Source organism: Trachypithecus francoisi, unplaced genomic scaffold (assembly GCF_009764315.1).
Source record: "Trachypithecus francoisi isolate TF-2019V2 unplaced genomic scaffold, Tfra_2.0 Lachesis_group13, whole genome shotgun sequence".
NCBI classification, from domain to species: domain Eukaryota; kingdom Metazoa; phylum Chordata; class Mammalia; order Primates; family Cercopithecidae; genus Trachypithecus; species Trachypithecus francoisi.
Window position 1 is genome coordinate 63,244,185 of NW_022681458.1, and position 25,117 is coordinate 63,269,301.

At 37.5% G+C, this 25,117-nt stretch overlaps 1 protein-coding gene and 1 long non-coding RNA gene across 2 annotated transcripts in view; one reads left to right on the forward strand and one right to left on the reverse strand.

The window, feature by feature from the left end:
- LOC117094789 (titin-like) overlaps positions 1-25,117 on the forward strand; it is a 273,144-nt gene that overhangs the window by 12,987 nt on the left and 235,040 nt on the right. The window contains 29 exon segments of the mRNA XM_033230996.1: positions 693-830; positions 2,023-2,148; positions 3,398-3,535; positions 4,125-4,262; positions 4,743-4,880; positions 8,105-8,410; positions 8,515-8,637; positions 9,898-10,179; positions 10,436-10,501; positions 11,143-11,401; positions 11,603-11,666; positions 11,778-11,993; positions 12,910-13,052; positions 13,983-14,188; positions 14,727-14,766; positions 14,769-14,959; positions 15,070-15,314; positions 16,225-16,496; positions 16,616-16,780; positions 16,883-17,051; positions 17,151-18,844; positions 18,993-19,274; positions 19,722-19,988; positions 20,085-20,357; positions 20,470-20,733; positions 20,826-21,086; positions 23,059-23,319; positions 24,488-24,751; positions 24,843-25,103. Coding sequence (XP_033086887.1) covers positions 693-830; positions 2,023-2,148; positions 3,398-3,535; positions 4,125-4,262; positions 4,743-4,880; positions 8,105-8,410; positions 8,515-8,637; positions 9,898-10,179; positions 10,436-10,501; positions 11,143-11,401; positions 11,603-11,666; positions 11,778-11,993; positions 12,910-13,052; positions 13,983-14,188; positions 14,727-14,766; positions 14,769-14,959; positions 15,070-15,314; positions 16,225-16,496; positions 16,616-16,780; positions 16,883-17,051; positions 17,151-18,844; positions 18,993-19,274; positions 19,722-19,988; positions 20,085-20,357; positions 20,470-20,733; positions 20,826-21,086; positions 23,059-23,319; positions 24,488-24,751; positions 24,843-25,103 — 7,252 coding nt within the window.
- Positions 14,225-17,274, reverse strand: LOC117094791. The gene is made up of 2 exons (XR_004441680.1): positions 15,438-17,274; positions 14,225-14,350 (listed from the first exon to the last, which is right to left on the reverse strand). It is a non-coding gene; the product is annotated as an uncharacterized LOC117094791 (long non-coding RNA).

Genomic DNA, 25,117 nt, shown 5'->3' on the forward strand with positions numbered 1-25,117 from the left:
GTGGTCTGAGATACCAAAGGTGTTGACAATGTGAATATCAGAAGAGCAGAGTAGGCCAGAAATACCTGGGCTATATGAGCAGGCAAGAGTCAACTTTGGTATTCAAGGTAGGAAGGCAAAGGGTGGCCGGAGAAACAGAGACCAGTCAATTCCAGAACTCAGTCACTGCACACACTGGACATGGAAACTACTATTTCAGGGCAGGCATTACATTTCTCTAAGTTTCCCCAAAGGACTTTTGTTTTTACTTTTCTCAAAACAAACATGACACTTGATTCATAGCTGGAACAGTGTTATAAATTCAGGATAATGTCCCACCTCGTATTTGAATAGATTTTCTGTTATAGTTTAAAATCATTCCAGCTTTCCTCCTTACCTCTCTTGTGTGACATTTATGTCTAGATCCTGACAGATTATTGTAACTTTTTTTCTTTTTTGAGACAGAGTCTCGCTCTGTCACCCAGGCTGGAGTGCAGTGGCATGATCTCGGCTCATTGCAGCCTCCACCTCCTGGATTTGAGTGATTCTTGTGCCTCAGTCTCGTGAGTAGCTGGGATTACGGTGTGCGCCACCACACCCAGCTAATTTTTGTATTTTTTAGTAGCAGATTTCACCATGTTGGCCAGGCTGGTCTTGAACTTTTTATGTAAGATGCATTAAAGTGTTTTCTTCCTTTCCTCTATGAAAAGCAGATAAGAAAGGAGGCGGAGAAGACTGCTGTAACTAAGGTAGTAGTGGCCGCCGATAAAACCAAGGAACAAGAATTAAAATCAAGAACCAGAGAAGTAATTACCACAAAGCAAGAGCAGATGCACGTAACTCATGAGCAGGTGAAAATGGTTTTCTATTTAAAATTCACTGAGGTTCTCTCAGGGGTCAACACAGATAATCACCTTTACCATGAAGAGTGTTGTTTTTTGGGCCATATGGTTGTTAGCATGCTAATAAAATCCCCTTGTTGTATGTGTAAATTTCTGGGTACTGGATACCAAAGTTTGGTAGTGTCCCTGAATGCTCCCCTTATGAGTATGAAAAAGAACTCTGTGAACATACACCAGGGGTCTCACCACATTGATCTGGGGATGTAAGTATATGACTATAGGGAGAGGACAGATGGGTAAAACCGGAGGAAGAAATCAATGCTGAGGCAGGAATGGGGAAAAGTGGAGGAGACACTGAACTCACTTTGCTTTAGAAATCTTAGCAACTGCTTCCTGGCTACTTGGGAAGACATTTACACATGAGTTTGAAGTGGAATGGACAGCATAGCCTTAACAAGCCAAATGACCAGAAAAGGTGAAAAGGACAGCCCCATGGTTGGCAGCATTTGGGGACAGATTGGAAAAGGCCAGTTAGTAAAGCTCTTAGCCAGTGGAACCAGTTGTCAGTTGGGTGGTTTGAGAAGATGAACTTTCAAGTCTCTTTCAACCTTGAGATTCTGTGTTTCAGTGGTGAGATATTTGAGAACAGCACAGAGGCAAATGGAGAAAACTGTCCCCTTATATACGCATATACCTTAGATGCCCAGATGGAAACAGCATTCTTCACAGTATTTAGGGAAATTGACAAGACAAAATTATTGTATAAATGCAGATTATAAATTATCTGTGCTTAATTTCTCACATGTAAAATAAAAAGATCAGACAAAATTACTTCTAAAGCTTTCCATTCTGATATATATTCTAAGATTACCTTTAGATGACAGAATTAGTACAGAATAATATTGCCATAGATCTATCTGTAAAAATTGGAAGTCATTTTAAAGAAGACTACAATTCTCCTGTTCAAAACAAAATGTTGAATTAAACTTTTTTTTTCTCTAAGCAGCCTACATAATGTACAGTTTAGGGAGAGAAAGAGCATAATCTTATTTATGAACATGAGATTATTTATTTTATTTAGTGACATCTCCAGAAAAGGGATTTTACATCTTCAAATTCCTATGTTGTTATACTTAATAAACACCATATAATGTCATTGGGCATCAGGAAATAAAGTTTTTTTTTTAATCATTGTTTGCAGATAAGAAAAGAAACTGAAAAAACATTTGTACCAAAGGTAGTAATTTCGGCAGCTAAAGCCAAAGAACAAGAAACTAGAATTTCTGGAGAAATTACTACGAAACAAAAACAAGTAACTCAAGAAACAGTAAGTTCGATTTTCTAAATATTTTGTAGTTTGTTGACAATATCACATTACAGCCAGCTGCAGGTACCTTATAACTGAAACCCACAAATGGAGAAGTCTTTTGTTGTATATTTTTTGTTATTGTTCCTCTGTGTCTAGCATTGAGACTCAAGATAGAAATTATGTTCACATTGCACTATTTTCCACTCACTTGATCAGTTTTCAGGAGACTGTCTACAGAACAGTTTAGGGCACATCTATGAACTTTCTAGAACATACATGAATGGATGATAGATATCATGCCAGTCCAGTTACCCACCGGGATAGTCGGTTTCTTTGTGCATAGCCTAAGCCCTCAGTCACTTAGATTGTAATGCACAAACTTTACATAGTTGTAAGACACATCATGTGTGTGCACATGCACACACACACACACACACACACACACACATACATCAGCCATAAACACCCCAAATAAATAGCAAGGGAAAGTGAGGAAATGCCAGACATCGGCGAAAGCAAACACTTGCTCAAAAAAAAAAAAAAAAAAAAAAAAACCTTAAAATCATGGTTGATAAAAAGTGACCTAGAAGCGTTTGCTGCTGTTGTGCCCTAGAGCTGTGTAAGGACAATCTCAGTATCATTAAAATCCATGTCTCTCCCGTATGTGAAATCAAGCCTTTAAGTGTCAGGAGAGAGGCATTTATCTTGAATTCTTCCATGTTGAAGAGGGCACCTGTGCTCATCCTCCTTGAACTCAAGCTCTTTGCTGATCTTAGAGCTACTTTCTTCAAAGGTTCAGTTGAGAACCCTGTACACTTAAAAGACTGACCAGAGGCTGCTGACTGAATTTCCCTCTCCTTACTGTGAGTGAGACACTTTGAATGCAGCAAGAACCCTACTTGGCATAATCAAAGGCATAGAAATCCCCATGGCCATTGCAATGCTGGTGACTGGCAAGTTCAGCTGGCCTATAGTTTTCCAGCCACTTGTCAGCAGCCAACCACCAGGTTCGCTAACACGTCAACACGTCTCAAGATGAGATATTTTCAGTTCTAGGACAATTTGCTAAGGAGCATGTGGGCAGAAAAGACCATTCCTCAGGAAAGCAGTCTATGTCTGAAGCACAAGTGTAGGCCCCTAAAATGGAAATCTGACATTTTATCTTTCACCACTAAGCATTCTGTATGTTCCTGAATGTTTCAAGGATGTCGTGCCATTTCTTTTGTATATTTTGAAACTCAAATCTTTATTTTACTCTAAAAATCAGATAAGACAGGAAACTCAGATAACTGCTGCATCCATGGTGGTAGTTGCCACTGCAAAGTCCACAAAACTAGAAACAGTCCCGGGAGCTCAAGAAGAAACTGCTACACAACAAGATCAAATGCACCTAACTCATGAAAAGGTGATGACTTCCTGCCAATGTGAAAGTCACTCTTGCACCATTTCATTTGCAAATCACCTACATTTCCATCATGGATCTTAATTATCACTTCTTCACTTTCACCTCTTCTTATAATGCAAATAGAAAATTTCTTTCCCCACACAGCTACCTTTCACTGCCAATTCATTCCTAACTTTCAGACATTCTTTGGCTTGTTACTAATATAATATAATAATTCACTTTAATATCTTCCTATTGAAGCAGATGTCTGTAAATAAGTCAATTCATAATACAAAAAACATGTGCTATTTACAGTGCTATTGAAATGTCTTATAGATTATAATTTTTAAAATGTGAAAAATACAAAAGAGTACTCATTAGTCTTTTATTGCCGATCACATTGGTTTCTTTTAAACTGGACTTATTGTTTAGATATTTTTGTCAGTGAAACAGTATGGATGATCAAAGCAGCTCAAATGATATATTTTAATGTAATTAAAATTTCCTTGAATAGGAAGAAATTTTGCCTTCTTCCTTTTTGACTTATGTTTCTTTTATTAAAGACTTATGGAATTTAATGACTATTTTCTTACTTTTTGTGTGTGATCAGCTAATGAAGGAAACTAGGAAAACAGTTGTACCTAAAGTCATAGTTGCCACACCCAAAGTCAAAGAACAAGATTTAGTATCAAGAAGTAGAGAAGGCATTACTACCAAAAGAGAACAAGTTCAAATAACTCAGGAAAAGGTGAATACAGATATTTGAGCTGTGAAAAGTTCATCTTTAAACTAATTTCTAGCAAACTATTAACTACAATGTGGTATGAATTATTAATCTGTATTTGCCTTTTAAAACCCCTAACTAAAAACAAAACAGTAAATATGCAACTGATTATCATTAATTTTATCTGCACATTTGATTTTCATCCTCGGTAACATTTATAATTCATTTTATTCACCATTATTCTTTGCATGAAGATTAGCATTTTTTAGCTTAATTTTTATAAAGCGACATAGGGACTCATCTAGAGGTTTTTAAATAGCTAACATTTCTAAGTTTTGTGATTTGCAGTCAGTATATGTAGACATTGCCAGGTGAAAGTTAATTTCTCTTGTGTATTTAACCTTGAATAACCATCTTGCATCACCATGAGGAAGGGGGAAGGGTCATACTATGTGTGTTCAAAGCCCTGTTCAACTTAAATCTTGATTTTACTGTAATAATCAGATGAGAAAGGAAGCTGAGAAAACTGCCTTGTCTACAATAGCAGTTGCTACTGCTAAAGCCAAAGAACAAGAAACAATACTGAGAACTAGAGAAACTATGGCTACTAGACAAGAACAAACCCAAGTTACCCATGGAAAGGTGACTATTGTTGTTCCAAGTGTGAAATCCCCTATTATAATACATTAATACCACATATCATGTGAAATTTCTTATTATAATACATTAATATCAAATCTCTGAATTTCTTATGTATGAGTCACTATTAACCGAATTTATTTTTTAGACAATTAAATAATTGGAAACTAAAAAAGATTTATTGTTAATATTACTACATATCCCTTTCTCCACTTATCTCTTCGCCATTATTTTCAACATTTTATTAACATCTGGGAATCTTCCAGAAGTTGATTAAAATTGCATGCAGGCTAATTTTAAGAGGCCCATGAACATTTTTTTAAAACACGGAAGTTGTATAAGTAAATGATGACTCTTAATCACTGTCAAGAAGATGTGTGTTTTGAGGGGTCATAAACTCAGTATATTATGTTATGGAGTATGGACTTATTTCAGTAAATTACCCATAATTTTCTTTGTATGAAACTTTATCTTTTTTCCCTCCTGTAAATATCACAGGAGAAGATAAGCTGAAAAAATTATAATGCCTGCTGTAGCAGCTCCCACTAAAGCTAAACAAGATGCATATTAAAATCTAGAGAAGGAAGTATCCAAACAGAACAATTACACATAAGTCATGAAAAGATTACTGTATCTATTTGTAGCTATGAAATATCCATGAATTAAACTGTTTCCCATGACTATCATTTACTCCAAATGAGCCATTTACCTAATTGTATTCTTTATTGCTAATATACCACTTGAAAATTAGCAACTAAAGTTTCCCCATTTCATTAGCAGGATGGCCTGAATCCTATTTGTATTTCCCTCAACATCATTTTCTAACTCTACATCTTTTTTTTTTCTAAGACATGATTTAAGATAAACTTTTTAAACCTTTACTCAAGTCTAACATTTAATGGCATATCAGCCTTACAGAAGTCTCATAAATTATAGAAATTCCACTATGCAACATACTTCATGAGTGATTAACTTTTTATTTTTGTTTTCATTCAAATTTTGTCATGAATTCACTATCTTAATTTTGTTAAAAAATAGCTGAGGATGGAAGCTGAGAAAATGTTTATACCTAAAGTAGTAGTTACCACTGCAAAATCTGCTGAATCAGCCACACCGCCAATGACTAGAGAAGTATTTGCTGTTAAACAAGAACAAATATATCTTTTCCAAGAAGAGATGAAAACTGATGCAATGGAGGTGAAAAGTATTGTTTCATCCCATTTCATCATCAACTCTCATAACTTTTCATCCGTCATGAATTGTGCTTCCAGTGTTCCATCTAATTGCTTGACTGATCAATAAAACAGTAGAGATGGTTAGATTCAGTCCGTCCTCCAGTTGAACAATGAGCATTTCTAGTAATGAAAAGTCAGACCATATAATACTCTTCTTTATGTCTCCTAAATTTATTCTCAGCATTTACTTGGTATGAACTGGTATATTCTAGTCCGATTTGTCTTCCTGCTTCTCTAGGTTACAAACATATGAGAGATATCAAAGTCCACTAAGAAATAAAAGCAGTTACCAGCGTACTCATTTGTAGTCCACCAATAAGTGTGTGTATATAAATTTGATATACAATAATTCAAGGAAAAAACAGACAGATGCTTCCTCAATTTAAAATATTCTACCATGATTAAGATTTTTCCGTATGTTTAAAATTAAGAACAAAATTTAAATATTTCAGTTGTGTGATATTTAGTCAAATGACAGTTTCTTTGACAGTTTCTTTTATCATTGTTAAAATAAAATTAAGACTTAACCTGACTACTTCATATCAGGCTGGCTAAAAGGTTCAAATGAGATATGATGGAAATGTGATCACTCTACAATCAAAGTAATATATATTTATTTAGTGTTATCTGTCGAAGATGTTAACATTTTAAAACGTCTATACAATTAAAGTCAGCTCGTTGCCAATATAGGTTTTAAAAAAGAAACAAATAAGTGGACAAACTTAACTCACCTGAGCCTCATGTATATTTTATGTTTTTTTCTGAGATGACGCAATCTAAAGTGAAGATGGTATTTGCAGTCCTTCGAGGCAGATGAGATTGTTTGTGTCTTCCTAAAAGGAAGCCCTGGATAAAGCCCATGATCACTAAAGACCCAATTCCATCTCAGAAAAATCTCATTTATATCTTAAATAGTTCAGAGAACAATTTTAAAAGATATACAGGTAGCATAGTTGAAGAATGTTTCCGATGCATTCTAGATTCTATTCACAGATATAGAAAACTGAATATTAAGAAAATTTTCCAATCTTACTTTTAAAAAGCACTGGATGAACATGGCTATGTGATTTTTACGGTATGCTGTTTCCAAGTATCACATAGAATCATAATATCTAAGTCGCATCAGCTAGTTTGCCTTCTTTAAAAGAGAAACCGCTCTGCAAATTGTATTTCCATTTATGTTCATCAGACTCAGAAACGAGAAAATGATATTTGTTTCATTCTTTGCTTTAACTCTCCATAATAATGAAAGTAAATTAAACACCAATGTGAAAGGTTGGTCTCTTAAATCCAAACATGATAACACTTTCATTTTAATCACAATATTTTCATTTGCACGGGGTTCTCTTTGTCATCTGTGTGTTTTAAGAAAGGTATTTTCTAATAGATTAAACAAATCTTACCCTTAGGGAATCATAAGTAAATTCATATGCTCACTCTGTGTTTATGAGCTTTCATGTTACGTCCGATTTGCATGCAACCATATAACTCTGTAGTTACTGATTTTTCTGGATGGGATGATGATGGTATTTGAGTGCACTTATATCACCACTGTCATTGCATTAACATCAGACTAAATGGTCAACAAGATAATAAAAATAATCAGTGAAGAGAACCAGCTCCAAAATTCTGATTTTCCAATTGCTGATTGACTCTCTGCCTGGAAAAATTCTACAAAATTTCAAAATCTCCTTATGATTTTATGTTCATATTGTGATTATCCTATGTTGTGTCTATGTGATTTAGTGTCTAGTATAATTAAGCAGGTGTACAGAGAGTGGATCTAAATCGATGTCTGTACAATATAATAATCAATGAAATAGTCCCTAAAAGTGTTTCTGAGATACATTTCTAGACACATTAACACTGCTGTATAACGTGGATGCCATCTACCTATCACGTCTTTAGCCATTTGCCTGTCCTGATGCCTAGGAGATGTTCCAGCCTCATCTCAATATTCCTGTGTGTTAATTCTGGAAACCTTGTCTCCAGGTGGATGTTGGAAAAAAGGCTGAAGCTGTAGCAACAGTTGTTGCTGCAGTAGACCAAGCCCGGGTCAGAGAGCCCAGAGAGCCCAGAGAGCCTGGGCGTCTTGAAGAATCCTATGCTCAGCAGACCACTTTGGAGTACGGATATAGGGAACGCATTTCCGCCGCAAAGGTAGCTGCTGAGCCTCCCCAACGTCCAACCTCAGAACCCCACGTTGTCCCTAAAGCAGTAAAGCCTGTAGTAATCCAGGCTCCTTCTGAGACTCATATTAAAACTACTGATCAAATGGGAATGCACATATCATCACAGGTGAGTCTATACCTGCTGATTTTTCACCTTGTTCATGGTAAAGCAAGCCTCACTGCTGTGGTCATTGGTGATCAATGGTATCACTGAGTTTCATTTCAATGCAGATCAAGAAAACTACAGATCTAACAACGGAAAGATTAGTCCATGTGGATAAACGCCCCCGCACAGCTAGCCCTCACTTTACTGTTTCAAAAATTTCTGTTCCTAAGACAGAACATATATATGAGGTAAGAAGTTACAGAGCATGATACAGAAATGTTTAAAGGAAATAAGTATCTAACCTGTGAAATAGAGCATCTTTGGAGTAGGCCACTGGAGGCTTTTTTTGGTGATGTGTGTGTGTGTATTTGCATTCACAGTGGGCCCAGATGCCCTAAAGGTTTGATTTCTGAAACTTGCCCAGGAGACTGAGCCTAGAGTCACAAGTGGTTATCTTATACCTCTGAGGAGACACAAATCCACACAGGCTTCTCTCTAGTTCACATTTCAGGGACAGCTCAAACTCAATTGTTTTACTATTGTTCTAATGATTTTGTGAAAGTAGTATACTACACAGCATAGTTTTACTTATGCTGTGAGACATTTCAGAGTAACTTAACTGTGAATGTGTTTCAATAATAAAGACAGGCATTGAGAAATCATATATTTATACATTCAATATAGCAAGATGGAGAGGTGGTACTATATGGTGGTTGGGTTGGATTGTGGAATCAAATAGCTCTGGATTAGTGCCCTATCTTCCGCCTTATAACCTCTGTCATCAGGAGAAAGTAAACATACATGTAACATGCAAGTGAAAAGTATATAAAAACCTTAACAAGTTGTCAGCATGTAATAAATCCTTGATATTAATCACTATTGTTATCATACATATCCAAGAACTATAACCCAAACCTTCTATGGTTTCAAAGAACTGTAAGTTACATATAACGCCTGTATTTGATTTAGTCCCAAATTACAAAACAAATAACCATAGACCGCAACAGAATAAAAGCAGTAAGGAAACCTTTAAAATATTTTGTCTGAATGTCTCCATGTTCACCTTTCACATAGATTTGTGGCTAAAATTCAAATGTACTATTGCAAAGTAGTTCTTAGGAATTTACCAACAATTTCAATAATTTCTTAATTTTGAATCTCCCACTGTGGCATATTCAAAAGTGGCATTCATCGGAATGGTCAAGTGAAAATTCATGACTAAGCTTTAGAAGACCCCATCCTTTTATGATAAAAGCTGTAAAATAAGGAGTTCTGAATACAACTCTTTAAAAAACATATTTAAAATTTGTTTTACAAACTAACAGGCATGACAAGGAGCTTTATAATTGGCTTATCTCTAACTGACTTTTCATTAACTGTGTGATAATGAGTGACAATGAGAACATTAAAAAACGGACCTTATAGAAATAGGCTCAGACTAAGTCCGAGAGGGTTAGCCATCAGAGAATGGTTAAGTGACTTTATTTTCTGACTCTGTTTCCATGTAGGCATCAATAGCTGGTAGTGCTATTGCCACATTACAAAAGGAGCTGTCAGCCACATCTTCTGCTCAGAAGATCACCAAATCGGTGAAAGCTCCTACTGTGAAGCCCAGTGAGACTAGAGTAAGGGCAGAGCCCACACCCTCGCCACAGTTCCCCTTTGCTGACATGCCAGATACTTACAAGAGTCAAGCTGGCGTTGAGGTGAAAAAGGAAGTAGGGGTGAGCATCACTGGTGCCACTGTCCGTGAAGAGCGCTTTGAAGTACTGCACGGGCGCGAAGCCAAGGTTGGTCACTGGTTACCCACTGTTGCTTGGTCCATTCCCATTGAGCAGGGCCAGGTGGTTGGCTAGTTTGTACTGAAAAGTAGCCAGCGGGGTCTTGCCTTTCTCCTTTACCACGCTAAGACTTGATTTTTATGGAGCACAGTATGGGTCAGAGATCATTTTCTCAAATTATTTTTATAATGTTGCATGAGCTAAGAGTTTATGAGATTTCCCCTAATTTCATGAGTATTTTGTAATATAATTTGTAAAAATCTAGGTAACAGAAACAGCAAGAGTACCAGCACCTGTTGAAATTCCTGTTACTCCACCAACTTTGGTCTCGGTGAGTAAAGAAGTTGATTATGTTGGACCCTATTCATATCTGCTCAAATCATTTTAATATATGTTTGCAAAGATCAGTTTCTCAAATTAATACAAAATGACATTAGTGAGCGTACAGATGCTCATTTTAAGACCATATTTGACCATATTGGCAAGGAAGACGGGAATTCTATGGGGTACATCATTCATGGATTCAAAAGATTTAATGTGCTTCTAATATGCAAAAGGCATTATTGCAGGAGCTGTGGAGACATAAAGACAAATCCATCCCTCCATCCCTCTTTGAAATATTTTCTTTGCCATCAGAGAAAATGTACATAAACGAGCATAATAAAATATATAAGGTGATAAGCACCACAACAGAGGGAGAATCCATGGGAGGGATAGATTCATTCCAGTTGGTGACACCATGGCAAAGCTTTGTTGAACAGGTAGCATTTGCTATTGAACCTTACAGCTCTTTACTAATATATTAGTATATTATATAAATATTAGTCTCTCTACTACTATTTCTGGAGTCCTGATTAAAAGGCCATTTTGTGGCAGTTGAAATGTGTAAGTTCAAACTCCACATTTGTTACAAAACAGAAATGATTAATGAATGTGCACACATATCATTATTTATTTTTCTTCTCTCTTCAGGGCTTAAAAAACGTGACAGTCATAGAAGGTGAATCTGTCACCTTGGAGTGCCACATCTCTGGATACCCATCCCCAACAGTGACATGGTACAGGGAAGACTACCAAATCGAAAGTTCCATTGACTTCCAGATAACCTTCCAGAGTGGAATCGCTCGTCTTATGATTCGCGAAGCGTTTGCGGAAGACAGCGGGCGATTTACCTGCAGTGCTGTTAACGAGGCTGGAACCGTCAGCACATCCTGCTATCTGGCTGTGCAGGGTTAGTGGCCACCCTCCCACAGTCCTAATGCACATGCCATCACTTTCATCTGACGTTCTTTTCCACAATACGGTTTCTGCGCACCTTGAAATGATGTCCCTTTTTGGAACTGGGGGGAGATTATATGGTCAATTTAACTGTCAGTGCTAAGCAGGGTCACTAAACATCTCATCTCAATGAGAAACTTTTGTCTTCTTTCAGTGTCAGAAGAATTTGAAAAGGAAACCACAGCCGTGACTGAGAAATTTACCACAGAAGAGAAACGGTAAAACATTTTGCTAATTAGTAGCTGTTCTAGCACAGTTTTGACTTTCAGCCCCCTCAGTGTTGGCAAATTGCAACTCAGAAACTAATATGAGGGGAATTCTCTTTCCAGCTTTGTTGAGTCAAGAGATGTGGTTATGACTGATACTAGCATCACAGAGGAACAAGCAGGGCCTGGAGAACCTGCTGCGCCTTACTTTATTACAAAACCAGTGGTCCAGAAACTGGTGGAAGGTGGGAGCGTGGTGTTTGGATGCCAAGTTGGTGGCAACCCAAAGCCCCATGTGTACTGGAAAAAATCTGGTGTTCCTCTGACCACTGGATACAGGTATTTTGATGGCTGAATATACAGTTCTCTGTGACTTGTATGATATGTGCATGAAGCCTAGAGTAGAATTTACTTACCCCACCAACCCTGAGCATAGGCTCTTTCATTGTGGAGCCATCTTTGTTTTGAGGTATTTTTACATTTTTTGTGCAAAGTCTTCCTAAGAAATAAAGCTATGTGACAAAAGTGGATGAAAGATATATTTATTTATATTATAGTTTAATTCATTGAGGTTGTGAAAGTAGAGAAAATATGGATTTTCACACATACACACTTCCAGAAAATATTTGAGACAACTTTCAATAAAAACATGTAATAACTAAGTGACTAAAATATAGAAGAGGGGCCATGTACTAAAGAAGAAAGCTAGTTATGCACAAAAATCTATGCTACTAATTTTTCTTCAATTCAATATAAAATTTAGCTCTGAATATTTTGCAACTTAAGATAAAAAGAGCAACCTAGTAATCTAAAAATGTAGGTGCCATACGTTAATAATAATAAATATAATGTACCAGAGAGTAAATACTGAAATATTTAAAGGAATTTATTGTTTTAGTTATTCATTGGATCTCTGAATGAAATAATGAACAAAATAACAAACGAGGAGAAAATACCTGTTGTTTAAGTGACCTGATCATTTGCTAATGTAAACACCGAAAATCACTTAATTTCATGACTGATTCTAGCAATAAATATTCTTTAAAATGAATATTTTAACTTATTGGGCCCTAATTACTCATGTTCTTGCATTTTTCTCAATTTCCAGCAATCTTATAATCTATTGTGGAGCTTAGTCATATGTTTAGGGTCATTGAATTTTATACCACAGATCCACTCTCAGATAAGTCCAAATATTTTACCCACGGAAGGGTTGTTTATAACTGATTTTTAAATTTTGTACATTTACTTAAAGATACAAAGTGAGTTACAACAAACAAACCGGTGAATGCAAGCTAGTAATTTCTATGACTTTTGCTGATGATGCTGGAGAATACACTATTGTTATTCGTAATAAGCATGGAGAAACTTCTGCATCTGCTTCCTTGCTTGAAGAAGGTAAGTGCAACTCTAGTTTCTATGTGCATGATAAGATCTGAAATACAAGGAGATAGCAGTGCTCTCCGTTTGCTAAAAAACCTGTTGCCATTTACTGGTTCTGATACTTTGCCCCAGTGTCTTTGCCTCAGTTGTATGGAAAATGTTTTAGACCACATGGCCTCAAAAACTATACTGGCATTAAACTTCTGAGGTTCTAGCGATAGTTTCTGTTTGGTGTGTTTGTTTCTAGGCATATCATGCCTCCGAAAATGCACAGATTCTAAATCCAGTTGCCTTCCAGGCCCAGGCAGGTAATAGCGCAATGAAAACAGTGGCAAACTGGAGAGTAGGTGCCCTGCCTCAAAGAGACAGTAGCTGTGTTGTTGCCCAGCATGCACCAGGCTGTTACCAGGCATGCACCAGGTTGTTACCAGGCTCAGTGTTGCTAGAGCTCCTGATACTTTAAAGAAAACCTGAAAGTCAGGATTTTCAATGTTTATAACTTGAAAACAAATGCAATAGCTTTCATGCTAAACTGTTCACATTTACAGTGAACTGGTTCGCACTGTTTCATTTGATCTACACAGTATCCCTTAGAGGAAATTACAATATTATCTTCATTTAGCCAATAAAGCACTCAAGATTCAGGAAGGTAAATGAATTGTTAAAAGCCACACAGCAAATTAGGAAGACCTCCATGTAGATCCCCCCAAAACTGACTGCTAATATAAAATTCTTTCTACAATTGTAGTGGCTGATTTGATTTGTTAGTGTAAGTTTGGTTTCCAAATTCCATCTAGAAAATATTGAGCACGTCAATAGTAGATATTTGGAAAATTTGGCTTTTGGTTATCAACTTTCCCCAGTGTAGAGTTTACCTGAATGCATAGTGGCATGAATGTTTTTTAGTAAGAACATTAAAAATTAACTTATGTTCTTAACTCTTAGCTGATTATGAGTCACTGATGAAGTCCCAGCAAGAAATGCTTTACCAGACACAAGTGACTGCATTTGTTCAAGAACCCAAAGTTGGAGAAACAGCCCCTGGATTTGTATACTCTGAGTATGAAAAAGAGTATGAAAAAGAACAAGCCTTAATTAGGAAGAAAATGGCCAAAGATACTGTAATGGTCAGAACGTATGTAGAAGATCAGGTGAGTATAAAAATAATGACCAACCAAACCATTTCATAAATTATACTTTCCTTTTTTTGTTTGATATTTTCATTTTCAAGAGATGAGCTCAGGGTTAGACAACTATTAGTAGGTCAAAGTTCACTGCTGCTAAGTTTCCTTAATCTTCATGGTATGTTGCACCTGTGAGTTTAGAAATAGAGATTACATATATGCCATAAATGTGGCTTTAGAAATAGGGTTTATAATATATTAAGGAAAAGACCAATATTAGTAGAGCTAAGTTCATTAATGCCAAGATCTCTTCATCTGTATGATAAGCTAATGTAACCTCTAACCCAACTCTAACTCCTGCTTTTTTGGAATACTTTTCTACCCAAGATGCCACAGCATTCAGTGGGAAAGATGACCATAATGCAGATTAAAACAAACAAACCAAAGTCTTCTAGATTCTTCTCCCAGCTAAAAACTTCAACAATCTAGCTCAGATACACATCCTTAAATAATTTCCATCAGTAAGGATAAGTATTTTTAACAGACCATAATCTTTTTTGCATAGGAATTCCATATTTCTTCCTTTGAAGAGAGACTTATTAAAGAATTGAATATAGAATAATAAAGACTACATTAGAAGAACTTCTTGAAGAAGATGGAGAAGAAAAGATGGCAGTTGACATTTCTGAATCTGAAGCTGTTGAATCAGGATTTGAGTTAAGAATCAAGAATTACAGAATTCTTGAGGGGATGGGTGTCACTTTTCATTGCAAGATGTCTGGATATCCATTACCAAAGGTAAAATATAAACATTTATAATACCTCTTTGCCACAGTAAAGATACAAGTTGGTTACAGTATAACTATTTGATGTAAATTTTATTCATACGTTCATGGTATTCTTTGCAGATTGCTTGGTACAAAGATGGCAAGCGCATCAAACATGGAGAAAGATACCAAATGGACTTTCTACAAGATGGCAGAGCTAGTCTGCGTATACCTGTTGTTCTTCCAGAAGATGAAGGAATCTACACTGCATTTGCCAGCAATATTAAAGGAAATGCAATTTGCTCAGGGAAATTGTATGTGGAGCCTGCTGCACCACTTGGAGCTCCAACGTACATCCCCACACCAGAGCCAGTGAGCAGAATCAGGTAAGACTTATAATAATTTGGGTTACTTAGTATGTAAATTGTTTTCAAAACATCAAATATCGTAGTAGCAAATCGCTCTTGTGTAAGAAGAAAATTGAGGGCTAAGATGGCACAGAAACGTACCAGTGGCAACACCAACAATTGCCAAGAGTTTTTATTTCTTGCCCCTATGTAAGATGAGCAAAGAATCTTCATCAGTGTATCATACTATTTATTTTCCTAGTGCTGCAGCTAATATCACAATAGCTCTTATTTGACACCTGATTTTTACATATGTAAATTTATACAACAGCCCTGCAATAAAAAGATTACTATTATTGGTTTGGAAATAGGAACACTGAGGCCCTGGGAATCTATGAAAATTGCCTTAATTCATCCAGCCTGTAAGTGGTGGTGCCAGCATTCAAACTCCAAGTCAGTCTGGCTGCAATGTGTAGATAGAGTCTTGTTTTGCTTTGTTTTGTTTCCAAATTGATTTCTATGTTTTCCTCCTCTGAGATAAAAAATATATTTTTTTTATTTTTCCATAAATGTATTCATTTGCTTACTTATCCAACCAACATTTATTAGGACGTTTTGGCAGTTAAATCAAAAAAGTCTAGTGACTGATTAAATCTAAGTGGTAAGGAAAAGACAGTATTGAGAATTATTCCAAGATTTTTGAACCTGGGTACCTGGATGTACTGAATGACTACCAGCCAAAATTGAGAATATAGGAAAAACATAGCTGTGGGGGCAACAATAATGTATTCTATTTTAGATCTGAATGAGTTGGACGTGCCTTCTAATACATGCAAGAAGTAAATTCTAAAATAACGTGAATAATGAATAATGAATAAGACAAAATGAAGTTTGTTTTGCTGAGTTTTCTTTATGCCTCATGAAAGTATTGTTTGTCTTTGTTTTGCAGATCTCTCTCTCCACGTTCAGTGAGCAGGTCTCCTATACGCATGTCTCCTGCACGGATGTCACCTGCAAGGATGTCTCCTGCACGGATGTCCCCTGCAAGAATGTCTCCTGGACGCAGGCTGGAGGAGACAGATGAGTCACAACTTGAGAGACTGTATAAACCAGTCTTTGTGTTAAAACCTGCTTCTTTCAAATGTTTAGAAGGGCAAACTGCCAGATTTGACTTAAAGGTTGTTGGTAGACCTATGCCAGAGACGTTCTGGTTTCACGATGGTAAGTATGACAGGTTTTTGCTCATGAATCATAAAAACACAAAAACAAGCTTATGTATCTGTCTAACAATTTTTTGAAACTATTTTAAAATCTACTTTCTTTTGAACATATTTTCACAGGCCAGCAAATTGTCAATGACTATACCCATAAAGTGGTCATTAAAGAAGATGGTACTCAATCACTAATTATTGTCCCTGCCACACCCAGTGATTCTGGGGAATGGACTGTGGTTGCCCAAAACAGGGCAGGCAGATCTTCAATTTCAGTGATTTTAACTGTGGAAGGTAAAATGAGATAAAATAAAAATAAATGAATTTTCCTATCACTTGGATTATAAACAGGTATTTCAGCCTTACTCCCTCTAAATCATGACCTTTCTCTTTCAGCTGTGGAACATCAGGTAAAACCAATGTTTGTAGAAAAACTGAAAAATGTCAATGTAAAGGAAGGTTCCCGACTTGAAATGAAAGTCAGAGCTACCGGTAACCCCAACCCTGACATTGTATGGTTGAAAAACAGTGACATCATTGTGCCTCATAAATATCCCAAAATCAGGTAAGTTTGGAAATAATAAAGCTAAGCTCATTATACAAATCCAATAACCAGGGAAGCTATACTACTATATTGATGATTCCCTCCCCCAACTTTTTATAGAATTGAAGGAACCAAGGGAGAAGCTGCCCTTAAAATCGATTCCACTGTCAGCCAAGATTCTGCCTGGTATACTGCGACTGCTATTAATAAAGCTGGCAGAGACACTACAAGATGCAAAGTAAATGTTGAAGTTGAGTTTGCAGAGCCTGAACCAGAGAGAAAGTTAATCATCCCAAGGGGGACATATAGAGCAAAGGAGATTGCAGCCCCAGAACTGGAACCCCTCCATTTGCGATATGGTCAAGAGCAATGGGAAGAAGGTGATCTCTATGACAAAGAGAAACAACAGAAACCATTCTTCAAGAAAAAACTCACCTCCTTAAGACTTAAGCGCTTTGGACCTGCCCACTTTGAATGCAGGCTAACACCCATTGGTGACCCAACGATGGTGGTGGAGTGGCTCCATGATGGAAAGCCACTTGAGGCAGCCAACAGGCTCCGTATGATCAATGAATTTGGGTACTGCAGCCTTGATTATGGTGTTGCATATTCTAGAGACAGTGGTATCATTACTTGCAGAGCCACTAACAAATATGGAACAGATCATACATCTGCTACCCTTATTGTTAAAGATGAGAAAAGTCTTGTGGAAGAATCCCAGTTGCCTGAGGGGAGGAAAGGCTTACAGAGAATTGAAGAATTAGAGAGAATGGCTCATGAAGGTGCACTTACAGGTGTAACAACAGATCAGAAAGAAAAGCAAAAGCCAGACATTGTCTTGTTCCCAGAGCCAGTTAGAGTACTTGAAGGGGAGACCGCAAGGTTCCGCTGCAGGGTAACAGGCTACCCTCAGCCCAAAGTCAACTGGTACCTCAATGGACAGCTCATTCGCAAAAGCAAAAGGTTCAGAGTTCGCTATGATGGTATCCATTACCTGGACATCGTGGACTGCAAATCATATGACACAGGTGAAGTGAAGGTCACCGCAGAAAATCCTGAAGGTGTGATAGAGCATAAAGTGAAGCTTGAGATTCAACAGAGGGAAGATTTTAGGTCTGTTCTTAGGAGAGCTCCTGAACCAAGGCCCGAGTTTCACATACACGAACCAGGAAAACTTCAGTTTGAAGTACAAAAGGTGGATAGACCTGTTGACACCACTGAAACCAAAGAAGTTGTGAAGTTGAAAAGGGCTGAAAGAATTACCCATGAAAAAGTGCCCGAAGAATCAGAAGAGCTGCGCAGTAAATTCAAGCGCAGAACAGAAGAGGGCTATTATGAAGCCATTACCGCTGTGGAGCTCAAGTCTCGAAAGAAAGATGAATCCTATGAGGAACTCCTCAGGAAGACAAAAGAAGAACTTCTCCACTGGACCAAAGAGTTAACTGAAGAGGAAAAGAAAGCTCTTGCCGAAGAAGGCAAAATCACGATTCCAACTTTTAAACCTGATAAGATTGAACTAAGTCCTAGTATGGAGGCTCCAAAAATCTTCGAAAGAATCCAAAGCCAAACAGTGGGTCAAGGATCTGATGCACACTTCCGGGTCAGAGTCGTGGGGAAACCAGACCCTGAATGTGAATGGTACAAAAATGGTGTCAAAATTGAACGGTCTGACCGGATCTACTGGTACTGGCCAGAAGACAATGTTTGTGAATTGGTCATAAGAGATGTGACTGCTGAGGACTCTGCCAGCATCATGGTAAAAGCCATCAATATAGCTGGAGAAACCTCCAGTCACGCATTCTTACTTGTCCAAGGTAATTTGCATGTCTTTCCTTTGATGGACCTGTCTTTGTATTCAAGAATATCCATGAGTGCGTTTACTTTTCTTTCCCCATTCCTCAGGTTGTGAATTTAATTTAATATAATGTGCTCTCCCCTTTTCCCCCCACCTTTTTCTTGTAGCCAAGCAATTGATCACTTTCACACAGGAATTACAAGATGTTGTTGCTAAGGAAAAAGACACTATGGCAACCTTTGAATGTGAAACTTCAGAACCATTTGTCAAAGTGAAATGGTATAAAGATGGTATGGAGGTTCATGAGGGAGATAAATACAGGATGCACTCCGACAGAAAGGTTCACTTCCTCTCCATACTGACCATTGATATGTCTGATGCTGAAGATTACAGCTGTGTGCTTGTGGAAGATGAAAATATCAAAACGACTGCTAAACTTATTGTTGAAGGTATTCAACAACGAAGGATTTCATTGTTTACCTAAGCTCTAAAGTCACCTTTAGCATGTGGTCAAATTAGCTATGCAATTTTTCTTTCATAAAACAATTATTTGGAAATTGGCTATAAGTTTCATAGCCAGAATCATAAATTTATGTTCCTAATGAAGAATGTTAACAATTTGACCATTTGGATTTTTTTAAGTAGTATTATCTTGATTTTTAGCTTTTAAGATTTTTATTAAAACATAATTCTTTACTTTCAAAAATATTTAAAAATTAAAATAAAATAACTGCTTCTCATTGAAAATTTATCTCTCAGCCCATCAGCAGGTAGATATTAAGAATATTCCTGATAGTATGGGGGAGATAAGAGATATACAAGACATTGTCTCTATCCTAAGTCTAGATGCATACCTCTCCAAAAAAAATGATTTCTTTTTCTGTTATACACTTCAGGTGCAGTTGTTGAGTTTGTGAAGGAACTTGAGGACATAGAAGTTCCAGAATCGTATTCAGGAGAATTAGAGTGTATTGTATCCCCAGAAAATATAGAAGGAAAATGGTATCATAACAATGTGGAGCTTAAATCCAATGGCAAATACACAATTACATCTCGTCGTGGACGTCAGAACCTCACAGTCAAGGACGTAACCAAGGAGGACCAGGGAGAATACAGCTTTGTCATTGACGGAAAAAAGACAACCTGTAAACTAAAGATGAAACGTAAGTCTTCCCATTCTTGTCAGCCTGCAGTGAGCATCATTATGGTTTATTGATAAAAAATGATCGTAACATTCTTTTTCTCCCCATATTTCACAGCCCGCCCCATTGCTATCCTACAAGGACTTAGTGACCAAAAAGTCTGTGAGGGTGACATTGTTCAGCTTGAAGTTAAAGTCTCCTTGGAAAGTGTGGAAGGCGTCTGGATGAAAGACGGCCAAGAAGTGCAGCCCAGTGACAGGGTTCACATTGTGATAGACAAACAATCTCATATGCTGCTCATTGAAGACATGACTAAGGAAGATGCTGGAAATTACTCTTTCACCATTCCAGCCCTTGGCCTCTCCACCAGTGGGCGTGTCTCTGTCTATAGTGAGTCCTACTTATGCAATTTTATGTTTACACTATCAAGCAACATAAAGAACTTCAAGGAGCAAACAATTTCAACAAAATTCATTCATCTTGTGTGTGTATGATTTTGCAGGTGTGGACGTGATAACACCTCTAAAAGATGTTAATGTGATTGAAGGCACAAAGGCTGTGCTTGAATGTAAGGTCTCAGTCCCTGATGTGACTTCTGTTAAGTGGTACTTAAATGACGAACAAATCAAGCCTGATGACCGTGTGCATGCCATTGTAAAAGGTACTAAACAGCGGCTAGTCATTAACCGAACTCACGCTTCAGACGAAGGACCTTACAAGCTGATAGTTGGCAGAGTTGAAACCAACTGTAATCTCTCTGTAGAAAGTAAGGATTATTCTACTTATCTAATAATTACTTTAAGCATTCTACTTTCTCAGTGTAATAATAACCAAGAGATTATTTTATTTTTTCCCCAGAAATTAAAATTATCAGAGGTCTTCGTGACCTTACCTGTACAGAAACTCAAAATGTGGTGTTTGAGGTTGAGCTGTCCCACTCTGGAATTGATGTCTTGTGGAATTTTAAGGACAAGGAAATCAAACCCAGTTCTAAATATAAAATCGAAGCACACGGAAAAATATATAAATTGACAGTTCTAAATATGATGAAAGATGATGAAGGAAAATATGCATTTTATGCAGGAGAAAATATGACATCTGGAAAACTTACTGTGGCAGGTTGGTGTATTTATTAACCTAAATTCTTATAAGGAGCGATTGTTATTTTAAGAAATTGTTATTCATTTCCTCCAAAACTCCTTTCAGTTTCCCACTTCCATGCCTCTGCTTATGCTGTTCCCAAAGCCAATAGTACTTGCAACACCATTCCCACCAGCCTAAATTACAAATGTTCTTCTAGGCCTACCTCAAATATCACCTTCTCCATTAAACCTTCCTTAATCTCTCCATTTATATATGATCTCTTCCTCCTCCAACACCAGGATCACTTTATAAATGTGATCGTTCATAGTATTTATTATGCACTTGTGTTATTCCCCATTTCCTCTTTCTTTTTCTTTTCTTTTTTTTTTTTTTTTTTTGAGACGGAGTCTTGCTCTGTCCGCCCAGGCTGGAGTGCAGTGGCTGGATCTCAGCTCACTGCAAGCTCCGCCTCCCGGGTTTACGCCATTCTCCTGCCTCAACCTCTGGAGTAGCTGGGATTACAGGTGCCCGCCACCTCGCCCGGCTAGTTTTTTGTATTTTTTTTTTTTTTAGAAGAGACGGGGTTTCACCGTGTTAGCCAGGATGATCTCGATCTCCTGACCTCGTGATCCACCCATCTCGGCCTCCCAAAGTGCTGGGATTACAGGCTTGAGCCATCGTGCCTGGCCTCCTCTTTCAATATCAGTGTATAAACTCCTGAAATCTGGAATTTTCTTTGTATATTCCAATATATTGCAAATGACAGATAATCAATTGATATTTGCTGAATTGAGCTTTATTTAAACTTTCTTATTCTAGAAAATTATTTCCTTTTGTAGCCATTCTTGCTTATTTAGTCTTTGTGCCTTTTGTTTTCTTCCTACTTTTTAATGAACTCAATAAATATTTTCAAAATACAGTTTAACATAACTGTATCTCTTATGATATCATGTAGAAATAAGACCATCATTCAGCAGAATGTCTTAGCTTTACAACGAAGAATAAAAAATGTAAATCAATTGTCAACAAAAAACTAGAAGTCATCATTAATTTGTTTGGTTCATTACAGTTTAAATATTGAGAGTTGAGATGTTACATTCAGATCGTGTTGTCCATTACATCTAGAATTGAAGCAAGTCATATGGTAATGATCTGTCTTATTTGGTATGAAAGTTTCATGGTTTGTACTTACTTACATTATGAGATTTCCTCAGAGATCAGACCATGAAAAGACTGGTAAAACAAAATTTCAGATTCAGCATTTTTATACATTTAATATAAATTACATGTTTTTAAATGTGTGGAAACAGGAATAAACTATGAATCCCCTCTGTGATTTCACCCAATGATTTTAAAGTACCTACCATAGGTCAGACCCTTGTAGGAACTCAGGACACAAAACTAAATAAGAAATGATTTTTTTCTTGAGAAATTCATAATTTAGAGAGGACGGATACATAAGCAACTAGCTTGTTAAAGCAGTAATTATTTCTACTAGTGGATGATAAGAGTGGAGGCAATGGGGTGAAACTTCATAGAATGGGTGACATTTGTCAACACAGTGATTTTTAGTATACAGAAATCCTTAATCTAGTAGAAACATTGATGACTTGTACATTTTGTTTAGCAAATTTTTATGTAGTCAAAAGATCAGATTCCCAGGAAGTAATCATTAAAAGACCAAGTAGAATGCTTTTGAAGAAAAAGGAATTGGGTTAGAGGCTATCCCAGTGTTATACTGTTCTAAGAATTTCCTATTAATTCAACAATTGCTTTTTCTTAACAAAACATTTCTGATTCCAGTATTTCTCCTAATTATCAGTCATACATACTTAGAATAAGGGATTTCTTTGGTACCTTCTCAATATGGGTAAAAACAATCTTATAGATATTTCATGATTTCAAAATCATGTTCTTAAATTTGATATTTTATATTTACTTCTGCAAAGATTTTCTTATTATGTGAATATTTTTAAAGGGCTCATACTGTACTTCTCTTGTTCCAAAGGTGGGGCCATCTCCAAGCCACTCACAGATCAGACCGTAGCTGAATCCCAGGAAGCTGTGTTTGAATGTGAAGTTGCCAACCCAGATTCCAAAGGCGAATGGTTGAGGGATGGCAAACACCTACCACTGACTAACAACATCAGAAGTGAGTCTGATGGCCACAAAAGGAGACTTATCATTGCTGCCACCAAATTAGATGACATTGGAGAATATACCTACAAGGTGGCCACCTCCAAAACATCTGCCAAACTCAAAGTTGAAGGTAAGTAACATAGGATTTGTCCTTTTCAAATCATATTACAATCTTGATGGTTATCATTTTAAAAGACAAATGATATGGCCATTTTGGATACCATAAATTTTCCTTTGATAAAGTCATTCTAGGCCCGGCGCGGTGGCTCAAGCCTGTAATCCTAGCACTTTGGGAGGCCGAGACGGGCGGATCAGAGGTCAGGAGATCGAGACCATCCTGGCTAACACGGTGAAACCCCGTCTCTACTGAAAATACAAAAAACTAGCCGGGCGAGGTGGCAGGCGCCTGTAGTCCCAGCTACTCGGGAGGCTGAGGCAGGAGAATGGCGGAAACCTGGGAGGCGGAGCTTACAGTGAGCTGAGATCCGGCCACTGCACTCCAGCCCGGGCGACAGAGCGAGACTCCGTCTCAAAAAAAAAAAAAAAGATAAAGTCATTCTAGATCCCCTAAACCTTCCTGAGACACATACCACAAGGTACAAAATTGCTTATCAAATGTGTTTATGCAAAAAAGCCATTTCTTAGGTTAAAGCTCTGTGAAACAGCTATATCAGACACTGATTCTCCATTCATCTCTCACCCTTTTCCAATCAGTCTATTATGCTACTAATATATAGCTATGCAAACTTCATACTACTCGAGCATAGAAAAATCATTTCATGATGTACATGTCCAGTTGGATCCCAGTTTCCCTAAATAATCTCAGGTGTCTTTTAAAACAGAGGTGCTGGCCGGGCGCGGTGGCTCAAGCCTGTAATCCCAGCACTTTGGGAGGCCGAGACGGGCGGATCACGAGGTCAGGAGATCGAGACCATCCTGGCTAATACGGTGAAACCCCGTCTCTACTAAAAAATACAAAAAACTAGCCGGGCGACGAGGCGGGCGCCTGTAGTCCCAGCTACTCGGGAGGCTGAGACAGGAGAATGGCGTGAACCCGGGAGGCGGAGCTTGCAGTGAGCTGAGAGCCGGCCACTGCACTCCAGCCTGGGCGGCAGAGCAAGACTCCGTCTCAAAAAAAAATAATAATAAATAAATAAATAAAACAGAGGTGCTGCATAACTGCAAAATGTTTGGTAGCCATTTTTTTGCAGGGTGACTAAACAATGATCTTGTTCAGGACTTCTTTTCCTTCATGATGTCATCTATATTTTCTAACCTAATCATAAATTTGTCTTTAGCTGTCAAAATTAAGAAGACTCTGAAGAACCTCACAGTGACAGAAACACAGGATGCTGTTTTCACTGTCGAGCTTACACACCCTAATGTCAAAGGTGTCCAGTGGATCAAAAATGGAGTTGTGCTGGAATCCAATGAAAAGTATGCTATCTCTGTCAAAGGAACAGTTTACTCTCTGAGGATTAAAAACTGTGCCATCGTGGATGAGTCTGTTTATGGCTTCAGGCTTGGAAGGCTAGGAGCCAGTGCCAGACTGCACGTGGAGAGTAAGTTGACTTAGAAACACTTTACAAATAGTCAGCCCATGGTTACCATTAAGTTAACCCTATCACTGAATTGCTCCAATTTTCCTCTTAGCTGTCAAGATCATTAAAAAGCCAAAGGATGTGACAGCCTTGGAAAATGCCACTGTTGCCTTTGAAGTTAGTGTTTCCCATGACACCGTTCCAGTAAAATGGTTCCATAAGAATGTGGAAATTAAGCCAAGTGACAAACACAGACTGGTCTCAGAAAGGAAGGTCCACAAGCTGATGCTGCAGAACATCTCCCCCTCAGATGCTGGGGAATACACAGCTGTGGTGGGGCAATTGGAATGCAAAGCAAAACTGTTTGTGGAGAGTAAGTATCAGGCA